The sequence below is a fragment of the Rhinolophus sinicus genome, chromosome 17, assembly GCF_057876585.1.
Source record: "Rhinolophus sinicus isolate RSI-liver-muscle chromosome 17, RSI-T2T, whole genome shotgun sequence".
NCBI classification, from domain to species: domain Eukaryota; kingdom Metazoa; phylum Chordata; class Mammalia; order Chiroptera; family Rhinolophidae; genus Rhinolophus; species Rhinolophus sinicus.
Window position 1 is genome coordinate 92311924 of NC_142517.1, and position 26187 is coordinate 92338110.

General features: G+C 33.4%; 1 protein-coding gene across 1 annotated transcript in view; it reads left to right on the forward strand.

Annotated features, from left to right (window-relative positions):
- The window catches only part of GBE1 (1,4-alpha-glucan branching enzyme 1), a 254067-nt gene that overhangs the window by 147552 nt on the left and 80328 nt on the right, over window positions 1–26187 (forward strand). Inside the window, exons 8-9 of the mRNA XM_019732062.3 lie at window positions 22992–23107; window positions 25220–25347. Coding sequence (XP_019587621.3) covers window positions 22992–23107; window positions 25220–25347 — 244 coding nt within the window. The remainder of the gene's footprint in view (window positions 1–22991; window positions 23108–25219; window positions 25348–26187) is intronic.

The following is a 26187-nucleotide window of genomic DNA, read 5'->3' on the forward strand; positions in this document are numbered from 1 at the left end:
TTGACTGTATTTCTACAGCATGTGTTTACTCTCCAATAAATGTTTAATTACTAGAATTGTACCTAACATACAAGTACATCTCTTGAGAGAGAGTACTTTTTAGATTTCATGAGGTATTTTAATGTAAGATGCTCTGCCACTTCCTTTGACTTTTGATATTAAAAATTATTTCTATTTCAAAAATGTTTCCATCTTTCCATGCTGCCACATAGTAAAGACTGTTTAACTAGTGTTTTATATCGTTCAGTTTTAATTTTATTTATGCCCCGAATAATTTATGAAAGCAGTAGTTTTAAATTGGAAATCATGATCTGTTTTCTCATCTATCAACTGATTTATGAAGTCCAGTTATTCCTAAGTTTGGAGATACTTTAGTTTATAAATTTGTATATATCTTAATGGTCATGACATTGTAATATTATGGTGTTTTACCTATGATGAAAAGGATTTACTCTAGGAGACCTACTAAAGGAAAAGGAAAAGAAAAACTTCATTTTAAATATAAAATGATGTTTTGTTTGGTCACATTAAAATGCATTTTAAAATGTCAAAATAAACATGCGAAGCCAAAATTAAATCTCTTGATTATAATTTTGAGAAGTGATGATTCTACTTTAATTAAGTCCCTGAAGAATGTTTAAATGTGAATGCCTCTAACCTAGAGGATAATTTTTGCTTTATAATTTTTCTCCATTCCATATAAAGTCATGACTCTCTGAAGTACTTATCTTATGCATCCTCCTTGAAATGTGTGTTAAGTGTTAAATAATTTATAAGTTCCAATCTGCCATCCCATTCTCTGTCATACGAGTATATCTATTATAACATATAATTAACTGCCATGATTACTTTATAAACAATTTTATATAAATATAAAAATACAGAAATACGCACTTAAATACAGAAATAAACGATCTAATTGTCAATTTATTTAATTACTATAAACCCTTCATTGTACATTTATTACATGTCAGACAGAGGTTTCTCTTTATACTGATTTTAACTTGGGCAGATATAAGAGAAGACCATAAAACCAACGACTGTGTTTATTCTAAATTTAAGTGGAAAAATATAGATTTTCTGAATATATGTATATGTACAGATACATTTGCAAGATAAATTTGAGTTAAGTTCATACAGATGTGGATAATGTGAAGGATGTCTTTTCTATAGAATGAATATTACAGGTATAGTTCCGCCATGGTGCTGAACATCTGCATGATATGGTTATTTATGTTTGTTTTTGTAGGGCAGAGACCAGTGCATAAATATCAATATGATTAATACTTGTGCCCTTCACAAAATCACTTTTGAAAAATGATTAGCATGTATTTTTCTTGCAATATATGACAAAATGATAAATATAATAATTTTCTATATATTTTCATTGTTTTGATATAATTTGAGGGGTCATCTTTTGAAAAATATTGCATATATAGTTCAGAGAGTGACAAAAGTGCTTTAAGTAAGGTGTTTCTTTCTGAGTATGTAGCCGCTTTTCAGTCCTGGAAAGTGCCTGATGAGTAGATTTACTAAAAGGTAAAAATCAATAGTGGAATACCAACATCTCTAGTTTTAACTTTTCAACTAAATATGTAAGTAAATCGTTTCCTATTTCAAGGACTTGTTCTACAGTTGTCGAGTGTGGCTTGGCCTGAACTCATCCCTAAGCTCTGTAGTCAAAGGAAAATTCCGTGTAGGGTATACATCATCAATGAAGTTTGTGAGCGCTGGGAAAGAACTGAAGCAAAATTTCCAAGGTGAATGGTAGAGGGTGTGAACAGGTATTGATTGACAATGTCAAAGGCCAAAGAAACTGCTCAATGCTATTTAAAGTATATCCTTTGTCAATATGATGATTAATTTTTTTGTGTGTCTACTTGACTGAGCTAAGGGATGTCCAGATAGCTAGAAAAAAACATTATTTCTAGGTGGAATGTGAGGGTTTTTCTGGAAGAGATTAGCATTTGTTTCAGTTGAGTGAGTAATACGATCCACCCTTACCAATGTAGGTAGGTACCATCCAATCCATTGAGGACTCACATGCAACAAAAAGGTGAGGAGGGGGTGAATCCTTTGTCTTCTTGATCTGGGAGTTTCATTGTTTCCTGACTTTGGATGTGGGAGCTCCTGGTTCTTGGGCCTTCAGACTCTTGGACTTACATGAGCAGTTCTCAGTTCTTGGGTAGGCCTGGGACTGAGCTATACCATTGGTTCCCCTTGGGCTGGATTATCCCACTGGCTTTCCAGGTTGTCCAGCTTTCAGAAGGAAGACTGTGGGACTTCTCTGCCTCTATCACTGCATGAACCAATTCCTATAATAAGTCTCCTCTTATATCGATCTATCTACCCTGACTAATATAGTCATATCTAAAAATTCACCTGATAAATGATCCTCCTCATTGGTATATTTGAACGCACAGACTGTGGAGTTGTAAGGGTCTTCTGAAGTCGCCTAATTCATCCCCTCTCCAGGAGTAGGGATCACTCATAGCCATGTTTTTTATGGTGTAAAATTTTCTACAATCCTTTTGGAAAACACTGTGTCAGTACTTGATGTTAAAAATGCTGTAGTATGATCCCTGAGTTGCTCTGTATAAGGCACATTATTCTACAGGCTATAAGCCTACTATATATTACAAAGAAAATACTTTGTGCATAAAGCTATTTATTACAAGGTTATTAACTAGAAATCATTGAACATATCCTTTAGGAATGAAGGGAAAGTTAAGACCTTCTCAGATAAAAGAAAACTAGGAGAATTTGTAGACCAACAGGCCTATCCTAAAAGAATGGCTAAGGGAAATTCTCTAAACAAAAAGGAGATTATAAAAGAAGAAATACTAGAATATCAGTGAGAACAAAAGAAAATAGAAACAGTAAAAATAGAGGTAAATGTAGTAAAGTTATCTTCTTTTCTTTAGTTTTTAAGTTATATCACTCTGCAGACACCAAAATGATAATAAGGGAATATATCATTCCCTTATGTATGTATGTATGTAACAACTTTACATACATTAATTTGACAACTTAAATGGATCTGTTCCTACGAAAACCCTACAACTGACCCCGTATGAAATAGATACTTCAAATGTTCTATGTTATGAAATTTGATAACTTTCAAAATTAGAACTCTATAGGTACAGATATTTTCAATGGATAAGTCTATGAAATTTTTCAAGAGTTCACACTAATTTTACAGTCTTTTTCCAGAAAATAGGAAAAGAAGGAAAACTTCTCAATTCATTTCATGAAGTTAGTATTGCCCTGATACCAGACCCAAATAAATACAGTAATAAAATGAAAACTATAGGTCAATATTCCCCATGAATATGGACAGCAAATTACAGTGCAGCAATATGTAAAAAGAACTGTACACCATAATCAAGTAGGGTTTATTCTGGAATTCTGAGGCTTGTTCAGTATTTAAAATCAATTAATATAATCCATCATATTAGCAGGCTGAAGAAAAAAAGTATCATATTAGTTGATACAGAAAAAAATATTTTATAAAATTCAATGCCCATTTATAATAAAAGCAGTTCAGAATAATAGAAATAGAAGAGAACTTCCTAAACTTGACAAAGAACAACTTGTAAAATGCTACGTGTAACAATATACTTAATGGCTAAAGACTAAATGCTTTCCCCCTTAGTGTGGGAACAAGGCGACAGTGTCCGCTCTCACCGTTCTTATTTAACATAGTGCTAGAAGTTCCAGCCAATGAAATAATGTAAAACAAGCAAATGAAAAAGGCATAAGATTGAAATAGAAGAAATAAAAATAGTTCCTGTTTGTTGATGATGTGATTGTTTTTGTAGAAAATCCCAAGTAATCCAAACAAACAAACTATAAAATCCTTCCAAAATCTAAGAAGTTTAACAAGGTTCAAAGATGCAAGAAAAATGTACAAAAAAAAATCAATATTCTAACAGTAATTATATGATTGTTAACATTAAAAAATGCCATTTATAATCACTCTCCTCCTTCACTTGTTCCCTTCCACCCGCCCTGCCTCCCTCTCGCTTTCTTTTTCTTCCTTTCTCCATCTCTTTTCTCTCACAAAAGAAATATTCGAGTATAAATCTAATAAAATATATACAGGATTTTATGCTGAAAACTGTAACACAACAGTGAGACAAAGATCTAAAAAGAAAAGGAGATGGATACTGATTTCATAGATTATAAGACTCAACATAGTAAAAATGTCACTTATCCACAAATAAAAATCAGTTTAAGACAATTCCTATAAAAATCTCTGCAATATTTTTAACAGGTACAGACAAAAGGAAGATTAGTCTACAATTATATAGAAAGGCAAAACCATTTTTTTTTCAGAATAGGAAAAACAGTCTTGAAAAGAGAAATTAAAGTGGTAGGAATGAATCTCCCCAATTTTAAGACTTATATATAGTAACAGTTAATAAAGACTGTATAGTATCAGTAGAAGGATAGACACAGACTGATGAAACAGAATAGAGAACCCAGAAATAGACCTATTTAAATATGCTCAACTATTTTTTTTTACAAAAGTACAAATGCATATTTCAATGCAGAAAGGATAGACTTTTCAACAAATGACATTGGAGCATTTGGACATCCATGGGCAAAAATTAACCTCAACCTAAATTTTATATTTTAAATAAAAATTAAGTCAATACATATATATATCGTGAACTAGCTGTAAAGATGTAATACTGGAAAACTTTGAGGAAAAAAAGAAAAATCTTCAGAATGTAGGGTTAGTCAAAGAGTTCTTAGACTGAACACAAAAAAACACAAGGGGAACTGATAAATGGAACTTCATCAAAATTGTGATATAAGGACTCTGTTGAGGTGATGAAAAGAAAAGTCAGACTAGAGGAAAATGTTTGCAAACCACGTATTCAGCAAAGGTCTCATCTAAAATATAATGTCTCCAAACTCCACATTAAACACACACACACACACACACACACACACACACACACAATGAAAAAATGGTGAGAAAACATGAACAGTGTATATAGGTAGCTAACAAACAGATACAAATACATTCAACGATGTTAGTCATTAGGGAAATGCAAACTAAAACTGTAATGAGGTATTGCCACATAGCTATCTATCAGATTGGCTAAAATAAAGTGTAGTGACTATGCCAAATGCTGGTGAGGGTGTGGGGAAGATTGGATCATTCCTCCTGGGAATGTAAAATGTTAAAATCACTATGTGAAACAGTGTGGCAGTTATAAAACGAAATATGCAACTACCATACAACCCATCAATAACAGTATTTATTCCAAAGAAATTAAAACTTATTTTTTCCATGTAAAAATATCTATGTGAATGTTCATAGCAGCTTTATTAATAATAGCCAATACCTGGAAACAACACAGGTGTGCTTCAGTGGATGAATGGTTAAACAAATTGTGGTATATCCATACCATGGAATACTACTTAGCACCAAAAGGAACAATATTGATGCAACAACTTGAATTTCTGGAGACTAATGCTGAGTGAAAAAAGCCTACCCGAAAAGGGGACATACATATTGTCCGATTGCATTTATACAGAGGGTGACCAAAGCAATGTATACACACTTTAAGAAAGGAAAACTATTAAAATTATAATACTCAATGTATACGATAACAAAAGATGAATACAAGTCACGTTTGACTTCTGCAATTACAAGAGGTGCTCTAAGTGGTTACCATCAGTGTACAGACATTTCTGATGACGGTGAACTAGTGCTTGAGTGACGTTGACCAAAGTGTCTACTTGTGTACATTTTTATGGCACCCCCAGTATATCATTCTTGTAGTAACCACAAAATAAACAACAAATTTCAATAGTGGTGGGAAAGCAGGAGAAAAGTCAGTGTGATTATAAAAGTGCATCAAGATGGTTCCTTCTGGTGCTGTAGTTGCGTATTCTGACTCTCTCAGTGTCGGTAACTTGGCTGGGATATTACACCATGGCCTTCCAAGTGGTACTCTTTGGGGAATCCAGGTAAAATGTATGCAGGCTCTCTCTGTATTACTTCTTATAACTGTGTGGTAATCTATAATTATCTCAAAATCAAAAATTGAATTAATTTTTAAAGCCTTTTTGCCTAAGAAACAAGGTGGCTGGGGAAAAAAGAAAACACGTATGGAAATGTTAATAGTTATTTAATTATCCCCTCTCATGGACATTTGACAGTAGTTCTCATTTTCCAAAACATTGACATAGGGAATAACTTTTCAGATAGATTTTTAAAAACATAACTTGCATTTACATTTAGTCAAATCATGCCCTATTAGCACTGGTGTTTGCGCAGTCTTAGAACACCGGTGCTAATTAAAATCATTGTGGTTCAGAGCTCATCCTCAACTTTTAGTTCAGAGTGTTTTTTCCCTCTAGATTAGATCGAGCTATAAAGGGTCACAGTCACACTAAACTCATAAGAGAAAGATATAAGACATGCCGATCTAATAATATTAGATGCAGTATATGTCTTAAAAGTGATTGGTATCCTTGTGTTCAGTAAACAAGTTCCCTTTGTTCTGTTCCAAAGAGTTTTTAAATAGCAATGCATAATTTTAAATATTTTGAAAAAAGCATAGAATTAACATGGTCTTAGAAGATACGTCAGTCTTAGTAAAGTCACTGTCTTATGGACCATTCCTGCCTAGCAAGTGCTATTATACTGCCTGTGTAATGACCGGGAAATTTGGATTCATCAGCTAGTGTTGCTTTCTTTCCACCACTACTGGATTTGTACTGACTCATGCATATTGCTAAGATTAGTAATAGTGTTTGCTTTTACTAGGCATAATGCATCGCTCTTTTCCCCAGTACATGATTTTTCTTGAGATTTTTGTCAGATTTTTTCAGTGCCTCCTCGTTTTGACAGTTTAAACTTGTCACCCTGATTGTATTTGGGTATTCCCAAATTACTCATCAAAAAAGCAGTTATAAACTATGTCTTAGTTACATTTATTTCTACCACTAGCTTCTGTTGATTATATGCTGGCATTTATTTTACTCTGAGATGCTCTCTTTATCAGTGAGTTGTCTCATTATAGAAAATTCTCATACTAGAAAATTCATAGACTCCAGGTTTTGAAGAGGACTCAATATCATGGTTTAATTTTTAGTCTTTTCTTCAGCATCCCTCATTCTCCTTGCCATTAGATGTCTGCATTAGTGTGAAACTGGTCTCATGAGGTAGTCCATTCCATATATGGACAGGTCTCTCCATTAGAAAATTCTTTATTTTTATTTTTATATTGAGTTAAAAATCTACCAATATGTAACCCACGTAAGCTCACAAAACAGATCCAATCACTTTTTCAATATAGTATGCCTTTGAGTATTATACCCTGGGGCTGTTTTTCTTTTCAGAGTGTGTATTTCCATTTTTCCCCAATTGTTTTTCCTATCGCATTACATGGTTTTGAATTCTTATTTATTAGCAAACTTGAATTTGCCTCTGTCTCTCTTAAATGTGGAATTCTGAACTGAATGTAATAGACCAGATGGGTTCTGACTATGTCATATTATAATTTAGTCAGACATTTCTTAGCCATTGGCCAGTATAGTGAAACATTATATCTTGTTGTTTGCTATTTATTGTATACCTCAAAAGTGCAATTGTGTCAAAATACTTCTAGCTGTTAAGATTTGGTTCTGTTTCTGTCTTCTAGACTCCTAAATGATTTGTATGCAATGTAACGCGGAAAAATAAATCACTCTTTAGTGACACTTTTTTTAACCTCATTTAACACATTGCGTAAGGCGGGGTTTAAATCCCTCGTGAAGATTCTCGTGATCCGTGATCCGTACGCAACGTGTTTAATCTCCTTCAAATGTATTGTAAAGATTGCTTTTTTTTTTTTTTAAAAAAAAAAAAAAAAAGCTTCAATGTATGTCCAGTCAAAATCTTAAAATCAATTATTTAAATTTAAATCAATTTCCAAACAAGGTCACTAGATTAAATCCACTATACTTAGTGAGTGAAAGTATATGTTACAGGAGGGAAAGCAGACTGCTTTCATGTTCTTAGACTAAATTGGGAACTTGTCAGTGTTCACAGTCCAGCTCTTCAGAATGATAAGCGTGAGCTTGAAAACGCCTTGGTCACCTCTGACCCCCAGTGGAGCATAGTGGTCTCCACTGAAGGGGAAAGTGTTGGGTTTCTTTTCAGGAAGGGCTTGCTGCAATCACAGGTGTTATCAATGAGCCTTGCAGCATCAGAGAGCTATCGTATTTTCCTTCAGCCAGCCATTCTCATGACAGCACTTCAGAGATTGCAGGGCCACTTTCAAATTTTTGTCTCTTAAAAGCCACAGTAGAAATATATAGGCCACCCCAGTTTATCAAAATCATTTTTTTCTGTCTTGTTTTAATAAGATCATAAACCTTCAAAGAGGTCCTTTGTTATGAAGTGTTTATGAATTAAGAGAAACAAATGTGGGCGTTTTATCTATAACCACGACAAATATTTCATTCACAAAAGTGCATTTGTCTTCAACTAGATATTCCTCTTTTATCTTTAAAAGAGACACTCTTTTCATAAAATAAATTATTACCAAAGACAAGTATAACAAGTATTTATAAAACAAAGGATCTTTGAAATTATTTTTTAATTAACATGCTATATCTAAGGTCAAGGAATTGTATCTTGTACGGTGATGGAGAGATGTGGCAACGTCATGTACAGACTTGCAGGCTTAGTACTGCTGTTGCTCTGGCAGAAGAAAAGACAGATTTTGAACCTGTAGGCCAAACATGTAACATGGGACATCATAATAGTTGGAAAAAAATCAGAAATTGTGATAAAAATTTATACTTCAGAACAATACTAACTTTTGTATATCACCATTATTTTCTTGTCCTTTCCACTTGTTCATGTGCCTATTTCATTCTCTGCTCACATTTATATCTTTATTGATATTTTTACACCATTCTTCTTTTTTCCCCCTCATTTATCCCTCATGTAACTCTGAATGGATTTGAATCACATTTTTATGTTAGTGACAAGTCAGAGTGCCAAATTTGAGCTCTTTGAGGGCTTTGTTTGGAGCAATTGAATGTTTACAAATTTCTAACATTTGCATTAAAATAGTGTAATATCATAATTCTTTCCAAAGTAGGATTGACCATTAGCAATCAACAGTATGAACAATGAAATACATCATGATGGTAATTAATAAATTAAAAGGAAGCATTTGTAAGGGAGAGGGCTCTAGAAAAGGCAAGTGAAGGGGGCTGGTGAAATGGCACATTGCTACAAGTTCTGTGAGCTTCCTGTGACATGTGAGAAAATTATTTGGAAATCGGGAACGTATGGGCTCAATCATTGGTATATTTGCTGTGTCCAAGAATAGAATCTCACTTTAAAGCTTTTGGCCTTGATCAGTGTTTCAGAGGGTGGGAAGTTAGACAAATCTGTACCAGTGTTCTAATCCTTCACTTATTTGTCCAGGTGATTTTGGAAAATCACTTACCATCTCTCGTTTCAGTTTCCTCATCTGTAATTCAGTTTCCTCATCTGTAGTGTGCCCCATTGGTAGGGCTGATAACCCCTACTGTAAGTATAATGAGACAATTAAATACGATTTATATGGATAAAGCATTGGACCAATTATAAATTCTCAGTAAAGGGTAATTTTCTGTTATTTCTTTATCTCCCCAGCCTGCAAACTGCCAGCAGCCAAAAAAGAGAGGGAATCATCTTCAGGAGTTAACAGATGTATTGTGACTCACTGTCATCCTCTGTTGCTCATTGGGTCACTGAATAATGTGGTTGAAACTGTTCACTGTGACAGTTCTACATGCCAGTGAAAAAGCAAATATCACGAACCTATTCAGTGACCTTCAGTGCAGGTTGGAAAAGGTATTGAAAATGTAGTGTAAGAGGGCATTTCTGAAAGGGAGAAAGATTAGCCCAAGTAAGCAGCTTTCCTCAATGCCTGAATTAATCAAAAGAGCGACATTCAGAATTTCTATTTCTTAAATAAAATATCTCTCAACAGTTTTCAGTGGAAGAAGCACAGCATATTTAACCACCCTGTTTCCCCGAAAATAAGACCTAGCCAGACAATCAGTTTTAATGAGTCTTTTGGAGCAACAGTTATGTAAGACCCGGTCTTATGTTATAGTAAAATAAGACTAGGTATTATGTTAATTTTTCCTCCAAAAGATGCATTAGAGCTGATTGTCCGGCTAGGTCTTATTTTCGGGGCAACATGGTAGACAGTGTGCCCCCTTACTTTCCTTCCATATTGTACAAAGGTACTGTTATGTGTCATAGTCCATCACCAGTGATTAGAGAGGAGGAGACCATAGGGTTTAGATTGCAGATTCTTAGTGGAAATAAATAGTTTGGCATGGGAAAGCTGACCCCTGATCCAGAACCCCATTTGTGGTTATACGAGAAGTGAGTGGCATGATGGTATTCAAGAAGTATCCTATTCAAGAATGTAGTGGTCTTTAGCAACAAGAAATAGTTTTGGTAAAAGTAGCAGAGTTACTTCTAAGGGACTGAGGAGCCAATACAAAGCTAATCTTAGATGAACAGGCTTCTAACCTTCCTTGCTTAAGATACAGTTTCTTCTTATATGTGATCCCTATTTTTCTATATTCTCTGCGCTGTCCTGCAATAAATTAAAAATGGTAACAAATACAAAAATAACAGTAAGACATGATAACAAAGTCTAACATAAAAGTTGGATGAATTAAAACAAAGCTGAAGTTTTGAGAAATTTAAATAGAAAGGGTTAAGAGAAAATAAGTGGTTGTCAATTGCATAATAGGTGACATTTTTTTGATAAAGAGCAATTCAAAATAAATAAGATGATTTTTAAATTGGACTAACATTTTGACAACTAAAATGATATAAACAAGATAACATGCAAAATAAATTAAAGGCAAAAATACATAAAAATAATTTAAATAAAATGATAAAATGAATAAAGCAGCTGTATGCATTACCAAATTAAAATAAGAAAAAAAGTCAGCCTTTTGTGCAGAGACAAACAGCACTTTTTCTCTCCCTTTTAGATAGCGACAGCTATCCAGGGAAACTCTTTAAAAAGCTTTATTTCTTTTGAATAAACTTATAAGACTCTAATTTTAAATGCCTTTTTTAATTTCTGGGAGGCCTCAATGCTTCCCCCCCCCCTTATCTGTGCATGGTTTCCCAAAGTATATTAAATAACCAGGAGGGGCCAGGAGGTGTAATATGCAGAATAATAGACTGAGAGGCCTGATTTCTAAGTCCGGGCTTTTGCTCCTATGTCTCATTTATTCTTTATTTTATATTGATTTACTATGTGTCTTCTAAGTGCCAGGTAGTTGGCTAGGCCAGTGGGATACAGTACCAACAAAACAAACATTACACCTATTCCTCAGAGACATAGATTTCTTATGTTGGAAAAAATTACCATATTTTGCCATGTATAATGCGCACCCAAATTTGTGAGGGAAAAATAAGGATGCACATATACACGGGTAGTACTAATTCCAAATCTGTATAAATGTTTTTAATTCTTTTATTTATTCTTAGAGTTAAAAGTGTAAAAATAGATAAATAGCTAAAATTCTTTATAATACAAAAAACAAGTGTACCTAAATATAAACAAATAAAAAATTGAATTAAAAAATTAAAATGAAAGGTTATTTTCCCTGAAAGTTTGGGCCAAAGATGTGGGAGCACATTATACATAGGAGCACATTACGCATGGCAAAATACAGTAATAATAAATGAAAAAAACTGCCACATAGTGTTACATATGTAACACTGTTGTGTTCTGTTACATGTGTAATTGCTATGTAGAAAACAAAAGAGAAAAAATTAAAGAAATAATAAGCCAGAAAAAAGATCACAGTATCAATTGCTAGGTAGAAAATAAAAGAGAAAAAATTAAAGAAATAATAAGCCAGAAAAAAGATCACAGTATCATTTAAGTGGGAAGCAAAATATAAATGAGGATGAGGTGGTTGATAGAGTAACAGGGTGTCCAGAGAAGGCTTGTCAGATATCATATTTGAGTGAAATGTGCTTGACATTGGCGCTGGGCCAGAGAATTCCAGGCAGAGGTATGAAGTCCCCCCGTGGCCGAGATGAGCTTGATTGTGCTTGAAGAACAGAAAGAAGGCTACAATAGCTGCTGCTTCATGGAGAGGAGAAAGTCATAATATTAAACTGGTGGTGGATCATATCAGACTTTGTAACCAGAACTGTAGACTGAGTTTTATTGCATGTGAAATGGGACTTTACTTAATAGGGCTGGTTCATTGTGAGTGGGCAGGATTTGGGGCTGATAGGTTACGATTTTTCGCCTGGCTGCACTCTGTACGTTTGTGGAGTGTCTGGGCATAGTCAACCTACTTGTATATATTATATATGAAATTCGAGGTGGGTGGCGTTAGCAATTTATCCTGTGTCATTTTGTGTGAAAATAATCCTAAAACATGCCATGAAACTTTAAAACAATTTTGTATCTTTTTTAAAAAAGCTCATTTTGTAAAAGCACAGGCTAAATTCTCCTCAAGCTTTCAGCAGATATCCTGATGTTCTGAGGAGCATAAGCTTTTATTCCCCAGGCCTGCATCCAGACAAATGCAGTTCCATTTCGTCTATTGTTTTATCTTTTACAAACATGGCAGTTTGCACTTTACTCTAGAGGATATTTGTATTTATTTTCATTTTAAATAGCTCTTTAAATTGCTATCAAGAAGCAGATATGCAGAGCAGTCAGCCTTGTTGATCCCACAATGAGAGACCTGATTTCAGATTCTGACTTCATCACTGGTCAGCTATGTATGGCCATGGAAGTTACAAACTAACACTGGTAAAATGTGAATTTTAATTGTGGGAATCAGCAAACTATGGCCCAATCGATTCAAATCTGCTGCCTGTTTTGGTAAATAAAGTTTTATTGAAATGTAGCCATGCCCATTCCTTTCCATATTGCCTGTGACCTTTTTCACCCAGTAGCAGCAGAGGTGAGTCATTTTGACATTGACCAAGACCTTATGTGACCCATAGGGCTTAAAATGTTTATATCTGGCTTAAAAAAAAAAAAAAAAAGTTTGCTGAACCTTGCTATAGTGCATATTTATGAGGGCTGTTGGAATTCCAGGTAAGCATTCAGTATGTACTTGCAATTATTAGAATTTTAAAAATTAATTTGTTCTCTTCCAAATCATCAGGTCAAATTGACTCTCATGAAGGAGCACCATTGCTTATGTGTATTTTGGGGGGTAAAACACCCAGGCTCAAGTAGTCTGTTTTTAAAGTAGTCATATTTTGATGACGCTTGCATATTTCTGCATTAATAACACTCCTGGATGTTGGAAGTTCTATTTTGCCTACTAATCTGTCCTTAGCATGGATATTATAAATTATATATGTAAAAGTTCTTGGCTATATTACAGCAATATGGGTAGATTGTTAAATTAATCATTGCAGAACCCTTTGAAAATCTAGGCAGCAATGTGCAAATGCAAAATTTATAACTGGAGCAAACAAAAAGGAGCTGATGATTCCTTAAGGATACTGATGTTTTTGTGGTTTCTTCCTTTTGTTGTCATCACCAGAGATTTATATAACTTTTGGGGAAATTTTCAATATTTAATCATAAGCATTTTTATTCCAATGTAAGCTATACATACAGGCCAATCTGAATTTTGTCTAACTAGAGGCAGGACATATAACTTTTTTAAAAAATTGGGGCATATGTTTGCATGAATGCCCACGGGTGTTTTGACTTCTAGTAAGCAATTTCATGTATTTATAAGGAAATATGGTTAGTGAAGAATTTAATGGCTTTACTTTTCATAGTGGTAAACATGTTATAAAATGTCCTTAAACAGGGATTGTAGACTGTGAGGGAAAAGGAAGAAGATAATCTTTCATTTGAGTGTTCCAACTAAATAATTTCTTATTTAGTTTTCTTCATGAAAAGAACCTTTTCTAAAAGCCTACCTCATACTAATTACAGAGGCACTTTTGTAGCTGTCCAGAATATCATAATCATTGTTTAAGATGCATTTATTCCAGTGAAGTAAAGAGTTTTATTGTTTTTAATTTCCATTTCCTATTTCAATGACTCCGAAAATGGGATTTCCTAAGTAATATATATTTAATTTGTTTTTTTAACTGCTTCAGAGTTAATGTTGGTTTAAAAAATAAATGTTATTATTATTTGAGTTCCTTAGCTTTCTAGGTACCTTATTAATTCAGTTCAGGTCGATTTGTTTAAAATTAATTTTAAAAAAGGTATAGGGCATGGTTTTTACCACAGATATTTATGGTTAAGCTGGTAAGACCAGATTTAATATTCTGTTGTGTTCCATATAGTGCTGATATAAGAATTGCCAGGAAGATTGTGTGATTGCATATTCTGGGATTTGAATAATGTGTAGAGTTTGGATTAGGAGATGAATGACAAGTAGTTCTTAGATTTGATTTTTTTTTGTGTGTGTGTTTTTTGTTTGTTTTTGTTTTTGTTTTTTTGCGGGAGCAGGCTTGTGGTTTTGGTTTGGTTTTTCAGTGTGCATGTTTATTTTTCCAGGTTATCTAAAATTCTGTAATTTCCTAAAAGACAGTATGCAATGTGATAAACCCTTAGGGCTGGATTATGTTTGCATATAGTGAAATGATTCAAATTATTGAGTCTGGGTCCTGAAACTTAGAAAAATTTGTATCTTGAATAAATCATTCATTTTTAATAAAACAATTTAAGAAATTAGAAGAACAATAACCTAGCATCCTCTTTTCAAAAACGAGCACACTAAGGTTCAGAGAGTTTGTGTGTTTATACTAATTGTTGCAAAATTGGCTAGAACATAGTTTTCTTAACATCCTTGTCAGACATGGATTGGTAGCTTTTCTGAACTAAATAAAGTGATTTCCCATGAATTTGAATGGGTGATACAGTGTGCAATTCATTCTACAGACCTCAACTTTCAATATCACTTTCTGAGAAGCAGAGCTTCACTTCCCTAGACTAGATTAACAGGTCTCAATACAGTGTCATACTACCATATTTCCCGTGTATTCTTAATCACTATTATAGTTAAATGTGCTTGTATTATTATTTTAAGATGTCTGTCAGTTTTGATTTGGAGAAGTAATTTCATTTTATAGATAAGGTAGGATTTTTAATCTTGTTTGAAAAACGTGAATATGTGTGTATCTATATACCTATGTCAGTATGTATGTTATGTAATTAGCTAATCTATAGTGATTTATTCTAGAAGAACAATGCCTCATTCAGATGAGATATGTAAAAATTTCACAGAACACCTCGCCTGTGTTTCATTATAGGGCAAGACCTACCTTGGCTTTCTGCTTTCTGGTCTGTGGGCTGCTCAGTGTTTTGGGTTCTCTACTTTGGAAAAGATGTATATTTTATAAGAATTAATACTTTGGAAAAACACCTATGATTACCATCTTTGTGAGAAAGCAGAGGAATCTGAACCAATTTAAAAATAAATGATATGAAAATTTATTAATTTCATAATCAGGTAATCATTATTAGATTGATTGGGTTGTTAGTTGTTTTAGATCGACCAAGAATTTGGTCTTCCTTTTACATGAGAACAAGAATTTTCACTTTTGCTCTTACTGTTGATCCCTTACTATAACACACACACACACACACACACACACACACACACACACACTCGCTCTCACTCACACGAGAAGACATGCACACGTATGCACACATATACACAGGTATTCTTCTTCAAGTTTACCTTTTCCTAATCTTGAACAGGTAACTAAGCTTGTCAGGAATACGGATTAAATTAGAGAAAAAAGAGACCTGAGAATTTCTCAAGTCAAGTACAGTAAGCCCTCACTTTATGTCATTGATGGAAACTGCAACTTTAAGCGAAACAACATATAACAAAACCAATTTTACCATAGGCTAATTGATATAAACAAGAGTTAAGTTCCGATGGCATCTTTCTGGTCACAGAACATCACCAAACTTCTAAATAAAGACCCAAAACACTTCTAATATTAGACATTGAAATACATGTGAGCTACATATGCATTTACAAAAGATTAATAAAAACAAGTAACATTGTTTTCTGATCCACTTATTCCAGTTCTAGGTCATGGGTGGCCAGAGCCTATCCCTGCCATTCAGGGCACAAGGTGGGATCCCATCTTGGACAGGAAGGCTTTCCATTGCAGGGGTACACACACTCACCCACACTCATTCAGCCTGGGACAATTTAAAGAAGCCAATTCACCTCACCGTGCACAGCTTGGGATGTGGGAGGAAACTGAAGTCACTGGGAAAACCCACACAGGCCTGGGGAAAAGGTGCAAACTCCACACAAACAGTGGCCCTGGCCAGGAATTTTTTTTTTTCCTTGTCAGTGTTATAAAGAAATGATGATGAAGATAACAACATTAGTTGAGGACCTGCTATGTTTTTTTTTAGTAAAAGTATAATTGGAAACATCTAGCATGTAAGATACAATATGTTATCCTTTCCTACTTATTTCCTAGAGGATACCTGAATCGACTTATAGGTAATACATATAGAGGTAATTTTAATATAATATTTAATAAACTAAGTACAAGTTAGGCCTTAAGGTAAAGAAAATGATTCATTGTAATAATGAAAATAGATAACTGGACTCAGTGGATATAATATGATTAAACAGTACATTAATTTATATAAAATAAAGTTGTGCAGGTGGAAATCCAGAAAATCATGTGATATTGAAAACTTCAAAATAACCTTATAATAACTACCTGTTTTCTGAAACTTATATTATTACAGATATTTAGTAGCTGAATTAACAATTTGTCTCACTAGAGTTTGTGCTGCTTGCTACCTAATTTTATTTGAAGTTAGTGCATACAGTAGCCTCAATATAATTCTTAGTGTCAAAAATCCCAGATACATTTTATTGTAGATGATACTACTATCTAGTATTAGATACGAATAATCAATTTCTGATCATTTTAAGCTTTTCTCAATCAATTTTTATTGACTGAAAAAGTATAATTTCAATTGACAAAATATAAGCAAAAATATAACTTTTCCTTTATTGGTTAATTTAATTAAAATTAAATTGATAGTTGGGTTTCATTTTTTAAAAATAGAGTAAGCAGTTAGATATTACTTGCTTTTCAATAATGACATTTTAGAGTGTCTTCCTTAAAAAACATTACTTTAATTGTAATCTAAGACTCTGTCCTTTTATTTGACATGCCATACCTCTTTCATAAAAGAAAATGTCTTGTGTACCTTCTTTGCGCAAGGTCAGTCTACTGCCTCAGTTGCAATACCCAAATTAAAACGTGTTTTTTTCCGTCATGATTTTATGACGTACTGTTTAATAGCCATTCTCTTCAAAAACTGTTGAACTGCTGGGGCGACCAGATGGTTCAGTTGGTTAGAGTGCGAACCCTTAACAACAAGGTTGCTGGTTTGATTCCCACGTGGGCCAGTGAACTGCAGTTTCTGCAACTAGTTGAAAACAACGACTTGACTTGAAGCTGAGCTGTGCCCCCCACAACTAGATTGAAAACACGATGACTTGACATCCTGGAAAAACACACCATTTCCCAATATTCCCCAATAATTAAAAAACAACATAAACAACAAAAAACAAACAAAAACAACAACAACAAACTGTTGAACAGCTAAGAGGAATATGTAATTTTTCTTCATATTTTTATGGCCACTGTTTAATAATGCCCCTATATGTTACTATACAATATTAGTAGATTTAGTACCATCTAGTGGACTAAGTTGCTTATTTTGAAAATCCCAGGAATTATTAAGTACCACCAATAAATACAACATTAGATTGAATTACAAAAATCTAACTTCATCTAATAAATGTTGTTGTATCTGATTATACTTTCTTGCTGAAAAAATTTAACTGTTTTGTTTTGGTATAAAGTTCATTGGCAAAATGTGAGACGATCAATAGTTTTTGATTTTAGAGATATATCCTGAAAACCTTACCACTGGAATTATCTGTGTGACAAAATTTCCTTAATAAATCCTCATTACTTGATTGCAGGTTGAATATTTCAGACATCTAAACCAATTAGAATCCTGATTATTTTGATTGCCAGAATTCCTTAAATGTATATATTATTCATCGATGTATTCAGTTTTTATATCAGACACCTGTGATTTGAATATTTCTAGTGGCTTATGATTCACAGGAAAGTCAGCTGCATTTCATTATTTTTTTCTGGATTTTAGGGATTTTGCTTTTGCTTCATAAAAAGTAGGAGTAAGTTAACCAATCTACTGTTGGCAATATAGACATAATGTTAGCCTCTAACTTATTTGTTAATTAGTTTACGATAGTAATGCTGATAACTAAAACAGGTTACTTCTCCTACATATTCATGCTTGCCATTAATTTATGTATTTTTGGCATCACCTTCTAAAAGGCAACATCTAACTCCTCCAATTGTTTGGAAACTAGTCTGCCCTGTGGTTTCTAAGGATAGGCTTTGAAAGCTTTCTGTCAATGGAGTAATCTTAAAATCAAAATCCCACCTTGTCTGCTGGAACACACCAAAGTAAAACTGCTCTTTAATTCTGCTTTATGTTTTTATGGGACTCTAATCAGCTAGCTATATCAACTCTGTCATGGACTGTTTGATGACCTTTTGAGGTAGAAAAAGTAAATTGCCTTTTTTAATTGTACCCTTTGCCAGACATTTTCATACTTTGACTCAAGGCAAACCATTCAGTTGAAGTGATTCAATTCTTTCATGACTACAGAGCATTTTGAGTAATATTTCTAATTCTGTCATAATTTGAAATACATAATTACTCTTCTTCTCATCCCCCATCCCCCCAAAAAAGAAGAAAAAATGGAATTTATGGGTACCAAATTTGAACATCATGGTAGTAGAAGTAGTAATAAACATCTTTCAGAAATGTGTATTTTCATTGATACATATTCCCTTAAGCTTGATATCTAGTGTTCTGTTTAAAAGGCAGGTCTTAGATTCAGTGAGCTAGTTCATTTATGTCCAAGCTTAATGATTTTATCATCCATGTGACTGCTACAAGGTAGAGTGCAAAACGGAGTACTTCAGCCAGAGGTCCCCAAGTTTTTCGATTTTTAATGTATGTTTAAGATACTTTCACTTGCTTTTGGGGTATGAGTTCCTCTGAGATATGGGAAGAAGCATTTTTCTCCAGGAACCTATAGTATTTTGTAATTATATAAGAAATGTTAGGCTCTGCTTTTGAGTAACATAGCACAACTAAGACTGCTGTCCTTAGAAATGCCTGCTTGCAAGGTTGGCCCTTGGCTAGCAGCTGGGAACTAGGCTTTCTGGAGGGTTCTCACCATTCCCAGAACTGGAAACAGTGGCTGAGTGTGCCCGAATTCTTCATAGAAACAATGCGTCTTCTGCTGAAGTCCACTTTACTTCTGGGAGGCTAGATTTTGACACATGTTGGCTGGAAACTGAGTCTCTAATGAGTTTCCCTGGTGGACAACATTTTACAAGCGTTGTGACAATTGGCTGCTGGAGGAATTAGGTGTGACTCTGTCAGTAAAGGACTCTTGGAAGCATACGCCTGGACTCCTCTTCACTTTGCCCCATGTGTTTCTCCCGTTGCTGATTTTGCTTTTCATCCTTTTGCTGTAATAAATCAGCCATGAGCCCAGCTATATGCTGAGTCCTGTGACTCTTCCTAGCGAATCACTGAACCCGGAAGTCCTCTAGAGGAGCCCTGGCCCAGCTCTCCTATTGTAATTTAAGTGATCTGGGATACACATTTTTATGTAATAAGGAAATATATGGTCTATGGTAAATCGGATGCTTACCTACTATAAGAAAAAGAAGAAAGAAAACTGCATCTTCATTCCATTGACACTATAAATGCTCAGTGACCTACTATTTTTCAACTTTGAGTTCTGGATTGTGTTCACGCAAGTACTTATGTGTATGCTCTGGTTATTTTATAGACCCAGACCTCAGTCCTCCTGGGTTTCTAAAGCCCTGATTTTATGATCTAATTACAAGCAATCTGTGTTTTAAAATTAGTTTCATTGGGGCACCGAGTTTACAGATAATGTATTATTCTGTCTAGATTTATCATGCTAAGATAAGACATACAAAATTTGGACCACGGAAATACTGGGAACAGATTTATGAGTCTGTCTTTCCCCCTTTTTCCTGCACTAGTAGTTCATTTTTTTTCTTAAACGAAGACTAATTATTTATAAAATGTTGCATTGTTACATTTGTAAAACTAGTGTTTTTGTTCTTTAACTTAAGTCTGCTTAGTAATCTAGTATCAGAAAATATATGCAGAGAATAAACATTTTTAACTTTTGCTTTCCATTTGTTCTGCTACTAACTTTAAAATTTTAGATATGATTTTAGTTTTCCTGAATGTATGTATTTCTTTACATTTTTTTTAAATAAAACTTTCTAGATTTTGTTTCTTTACTATTTTTGTTGTAGATAGTTTGCTCCTCTGTAAAATTTTGTGTATCTCTTTTATGTCTCTATAGACAACACATCTATGTTATCTTTCACTAATAATGCATAAAATATAATAAAATAAATAATTTTGAAAGCATTACAAGTTTGACTTATTCCTATCAATTTAATCTTGTGATTTTTTTTTTGGATTATTTATTGTTTAGACAGTGTTTCAGGTTAAAAGCATTATAGAGGTCTAAAGAATATAATTCAGTATTTTTTAACCCCTCAGAACTGTTTAATTAGTTGCTCCATTGCCATCATTGTTTTGTTTCTGAGTATTATAGGAAAATCTTTTTTCCGTTCACCCATGCCAAGAATCTGTCTACTCATGTAATTACAGCTGAATATGTCTTTTTCTTTTAATATATTAAATGCAGCTTATTATTCCTTTAGGTCAAGAAGAAAGTAAATATTGTAGCAGCAGGAATCACTAGAACAGTTAGTAACTCTGCCCTTAATCAACTATGTAATACTGGGCAATGTTTTCTTTTAAGTTATTAAATTCACATCATTCTCCTTTTCTGGTTTTTATTAAATTGCCATATCGTTAGCTCGCTCTTTGTTTGTTTCCTTTTATCTTTGTAGATATTAGGATTCAGGTTTTACACTTGAACCTGTGTCTATCTGTAAAACATCCAGTCCATGATATTGAATGTTAGAAACTGACAGCAAATGTCCACAAGTCCAAGCGGGCGATATAAATTAGAAAATAGAGTTGGTATAAGAAAATGAGGAGTGGAAAAAGTTAAAAAATTCATGTTTCATCTACATTACTTCTGAAAAATTGAAACCACTCTGCAAACTAAACAGTGTGCATCAGATCTGGCTCAGGCACAGTTTGCGATCTCTGGTTTACATATTAATATCTTCATACATCTACCTAAGATACTGAGTATTTAAACAGGTTCGGTTCCACATCTATGGTATTTCTGGCTAAAAATGTCTTTCAATTTACTTTTTAGAAGTAAAATATACATTACCTGTTATGTGACCAGATTAGAAACCTATGGCCTTTTCAAAAAATGGTTTACCGAGGATTATTGATACGCCAATTTCATGTCGTCTTTCTGAAATAGTCATATAGCCACCTTGTTAAATGTATAGATATGCTTCATTTCAATTTTGTTGTAAACCGAAAATTGCTCTAAAAAATAAAGTTTATTCATTAAAAAAAATTTATTACTAGAAATTCCTGTACAAAACAGAATACTTTTGATCTTGTTCAGTTGTAGAATACCTCTTTGGTTTTACCTATTTATTTTTGTTAAACAGAATTTTTTCCTTAAACCTTAAATGAATATGCAGTGATAGAAACTTGAGAAATTCTACTTCCATCATGGCTTGGATCTAACAATCTCGAACTTCCTTCCTTTCTTCTTTTCGTATCTACTGGATTGCTTGGATTTCTGTTTTGTTTGTTTGTTTGTTTTTTGTTATTTTTAACTTTTATTTTGTTTTTAAAACTTAAAGTAACTTATTTAAAGCTGTTAATTACTGACAACACTCATCTTTCCCCAAAGTTTAGATTTACAATTCCAGAATTGATTGTGACGACTTAATCTCCACTTATGTCAGATTGCTCTTTAATATATGGAAGGTTTAAAAAATACATAAATTTCAACTGCGTTAAAGATTTGCATACACTATTACTGCTTTGTCATTAAACTAAATGAGGTTTTAAAGCCTTAAAACCACAGTTGTAATAAGATAGAGTACTGAACCATAACTGTGCGACTACAGAAAATACTAATTGATGATGCCCTCTTTTCAATTGTCCGAAATAGGCTTGTCTCATGCAGCGTTTTTAATTGAGTTATAACAGTTCTCTTTTTTTTTCTTCCTGTTTTTATAGCTCTAGGACTCTTTAACTTGTAAAACATTTTACTTTATTAAACATGTGTTTTTTAGTAATTAGGTCTTTTTTTACCCCCACAAGGCAATAGTTTAGTAAATGTAATATTGCTTATCATGTGGTTAATTTTAAGTTTCTTTTTTTCTTTTTATTCTGAATTGTATTTTTGAAATTGTAGAATGGGGAAATATTTTAAGCAGACAGACATTCAAGGCAGTTTTTCTACTGATAGTGCAATTATATTTTCTAAAAGCAGAAACTATGTAATTATGGTTATATTACATGAAAAATCTTGTTGAAAAATTTTGAGATAAGTAGCAGTTTTTTGTTGTTGTTCTTTTTAAGCACTACTATGTAGTTATCACTGTATGGTTGCTGATGACATAACATTGAACAAGGCAGAGTCACTGTACTTTGGTCCTGACTTACACACGTTTTTCTCAGTTTTTCTTAGATATTAAGTGATTTTAATAATTTTTCCTTTTCGAAGGAGTTTCATAAAGCAAATGAGGTCAATCTTAGTAGTTTTCAGAGTTTTCTGTATGTCTTTGAACATCATGATTCCTGAGATAGAGATATTTTAATAAATACTCTTAGTAAATGATATATAACAAGGAAAACACCATATACCGTTGTGCTTAAATATATATTTCTCTAATATTTTAGCTGGGAAGTTTTAAGATTCCTTTTGTCAAACATCAGATGGTGGCTGGAAGAATATGGCTTTGATGGATTTCGTTTTGATGGTGTTACATCCATGCTCTATCATCACCATGGAATCGGTATGTAACTGATCTACGTATTACAGACATAACTAATGATTTTATGTTATTTTTTTATTGGCAAATTGCAATCAGGTTTGGGATTCAGTGGCAGAAGCTACAGTGACTATTCCTGTTGGCTTGATTTTTATCTGTTCCATTGTATGTCTTTTCTCTAGTCACTTCTGATCACTTTTTGGCAAGAGGTTGGATATAATTACATTTTATAAGTAAATAAAAGGTAGTAATATGCCATTCTTAATATGTAGCTTTCTTCTAAAAATGTTTCCTAAGGAAACCATTTATTCCAGCACCCTCAAGATGTGAACATGACAGCATTTTCAATGAAAAATAAATAACAAAAATAATAAATAAGAATATTTGTGGGAATGTATGGGTTCCTGCATATTAAACATTGAAGAAAATATGCATATTTTAAGTAGAGATATACTCAGTTAAAATTAAATAGTAAATTAACTTGTAATTAAAAATATTAGAGATCTTCAATTTAAACGTTGCATGAAGAAGTGGGATCATAGAATCCTAATCAGTATATACCATGGCAAACAATAATTTTATTTTAATGGCCAAATATTTACTGGCAACAACCAATCCAAAAAAAGGGACTTCAGATTGTAAATCTTGAAAAGAGGCTGCCAGGAAAAGAAGCTCTGTTAAAGTATGCTGCTATCTGCAAATCATGCAGCATAATCATGGAGCTGTCCCCATGCAATGTTCCTGGGAATGAAGTTCGGTCTATGAAACATGACAGGTTTCATTAACATCCTCCAGTTGGGAGAGAAGCTTATTTAGGGGATGAAACAGGCAAGCATGGCAAAATTCAAGAAAGATCCTCTCCTAGGATAAAACATCTCATGCTCTTGCAGAGCCTCCCTTTGCTGAGACTAGGTATTTTCCAAGGAATTATGGAGTTGGGGAAATGAACTGAAATCCGCACATATAGGACATTCTTTGTATGGGTAAGCAGCCCAAGAAATGGTAAAGAAAAACATTATGATTTAATGAACCTTTCCCCCCTTTGAAATGATGGGGGAAAAATTAAACAACCAAACAAAACTGAAACTGCATTGCAAAAGAACACATACCAAAAAAAATAAAATTGAGATTAAACAATTAACATTAAGACAGAGAGTGTTTAATTTATAAAATTTAGTAACAAAGATAAATTCATTATGTGACAACTAGAAATAAAAATCAATTACCTGCATGGATGAAAAAAAGAATGACTGGATTCCTACTACTTTGTTGCCGACAGCTACGTCTACAGAATTCTTAGGGAAGGAAAATGTGTCCAAAAATTTGATAGCTGAATAACCATTGAGGTATAAATTTTAAATACCTTAAAACTAAGACTTCAGAATAATAATAATTATGGAATATAACTTCCATAATTATACTTGGAAATATCCTTCAGTGATGAAATTCAGCAAACTGAAAAAAGTGAATCAAGTAATAAAGAACTTATATATAGGGAAATGGTGGAAAAAGGCAGATGTTCAGCACTAATTTGATTTAATTAAAATAAGAGCACAACTGAAGAAATAGAAAGTAAATGGTATAACCTCAGTAAATGTTGGAGGAAGAGGAGGTTGAAGGATGTTGAAGAATATTAAACTCATTTTATCGTCATAGGAAATCCATATTGCATAAATTGAAGCACATATTTAAAATAATATGAACATCAATTTTGTGATATTTTTCATACTTGCTTTACTTCAGAGGGGTCGAATAGAAGCTAGCTAACGTTAACATCTCCTGACATGTATCTAAAAGCTGTATCTAAAAGTTGAATTTTAGAATTTCTTTTGATGTCATTTATTTTTCTGCTTTAAAATTCAGTTACAATGAAAATTTTTAAATCAAAGTGGTTTTGTTTTTTTGCTTTTGTAAAACAAAAAGTGAATTTCAGGGTGGTCTGAACTCTGAATGTTGGTATGGATTACTTTTCTAAGTTAGATTATGTATTTGCTGATGATGATGTTATGTGGTATTCAGGCTCATTATACTTTGCTACAATAACAAAACTGATTCAACAAACTGGTGGGGTCCTCTATGCAGAGGTAAGACTTGCATGCTAACATAATGCATCCATATTGTTTTCCTTTTCTCTAGGTCAAGGTTTCTCAGGTGGTTACCATGAATATTTTGGACTACAAGTAGATGAAGATGCCTTAGTTTATCTCATGTTGGCAAATCATTTGGCTCACACATTGTATCCGGATTCAATAACCATAGCGGAGGTAAAGCCATCATGATCTCTACCGACTCTCTGACCCCCTTTGATATAGAACATTTTGTCAGCATATGGTATTTGAATAATTAATCTCACATTGTCAATAATTGCATCACTAAAATTGTATCTTGACTTCAGTACAGCTACCTTGTATGGGTGGCACATTGTTTAGAATTCACTGTTTTCCTATGAGGAGGCAGTGTACACTAATTACTTGTCATTTCTCTGTTAAAAAAGAAAATGCCAGTGTTTAGAAAGTAATATATCCTCATCAGTGGACAGGTCCTTGTGCCATGAGACCTTGAGCAGAGAAAAGAATCAACTATCCATGTGCTTCTATTTATTTGTATGTTTTTCTTTTCTTGTTGAATCATTGGAGATGGCATGGATCTCTGCCTGCAAGCTTCTCTGAAGCCTCTCTTGTTCAGATGTGATTACCTTTCTTGTTTATGTTACTGCTCTCCGTTTGCCAAATGTTCACTAGTTACTCATGATTACTGAAGGTTCATGATTAACTGTCCCAAAGCTGCACTGTAATGATATAATTTGGTATATGCATAATTGACAATTCCCCTCTTGGTGATAAATGTGATAAATTAAGAAGTTTGTTAAATGCTTATGCTAATTTTGATTTAGAACTAAAATCCCTCTGGTTTTCTGAGTCCTCTGACTAGGAATTATTATTAATATTGAATTCAGAATGTTAAAGCTGTTCTTTACAAGTGTAGCGGTTGGCATATAAAAATAATAAGACTCTTGTTGAGTCAGAGTTAAGTTGTATCTTCACATTGGGATGAAATGAAGTAGTGACTGTCTCATTCCTGTAGTATTTATTATTTGTATAGCC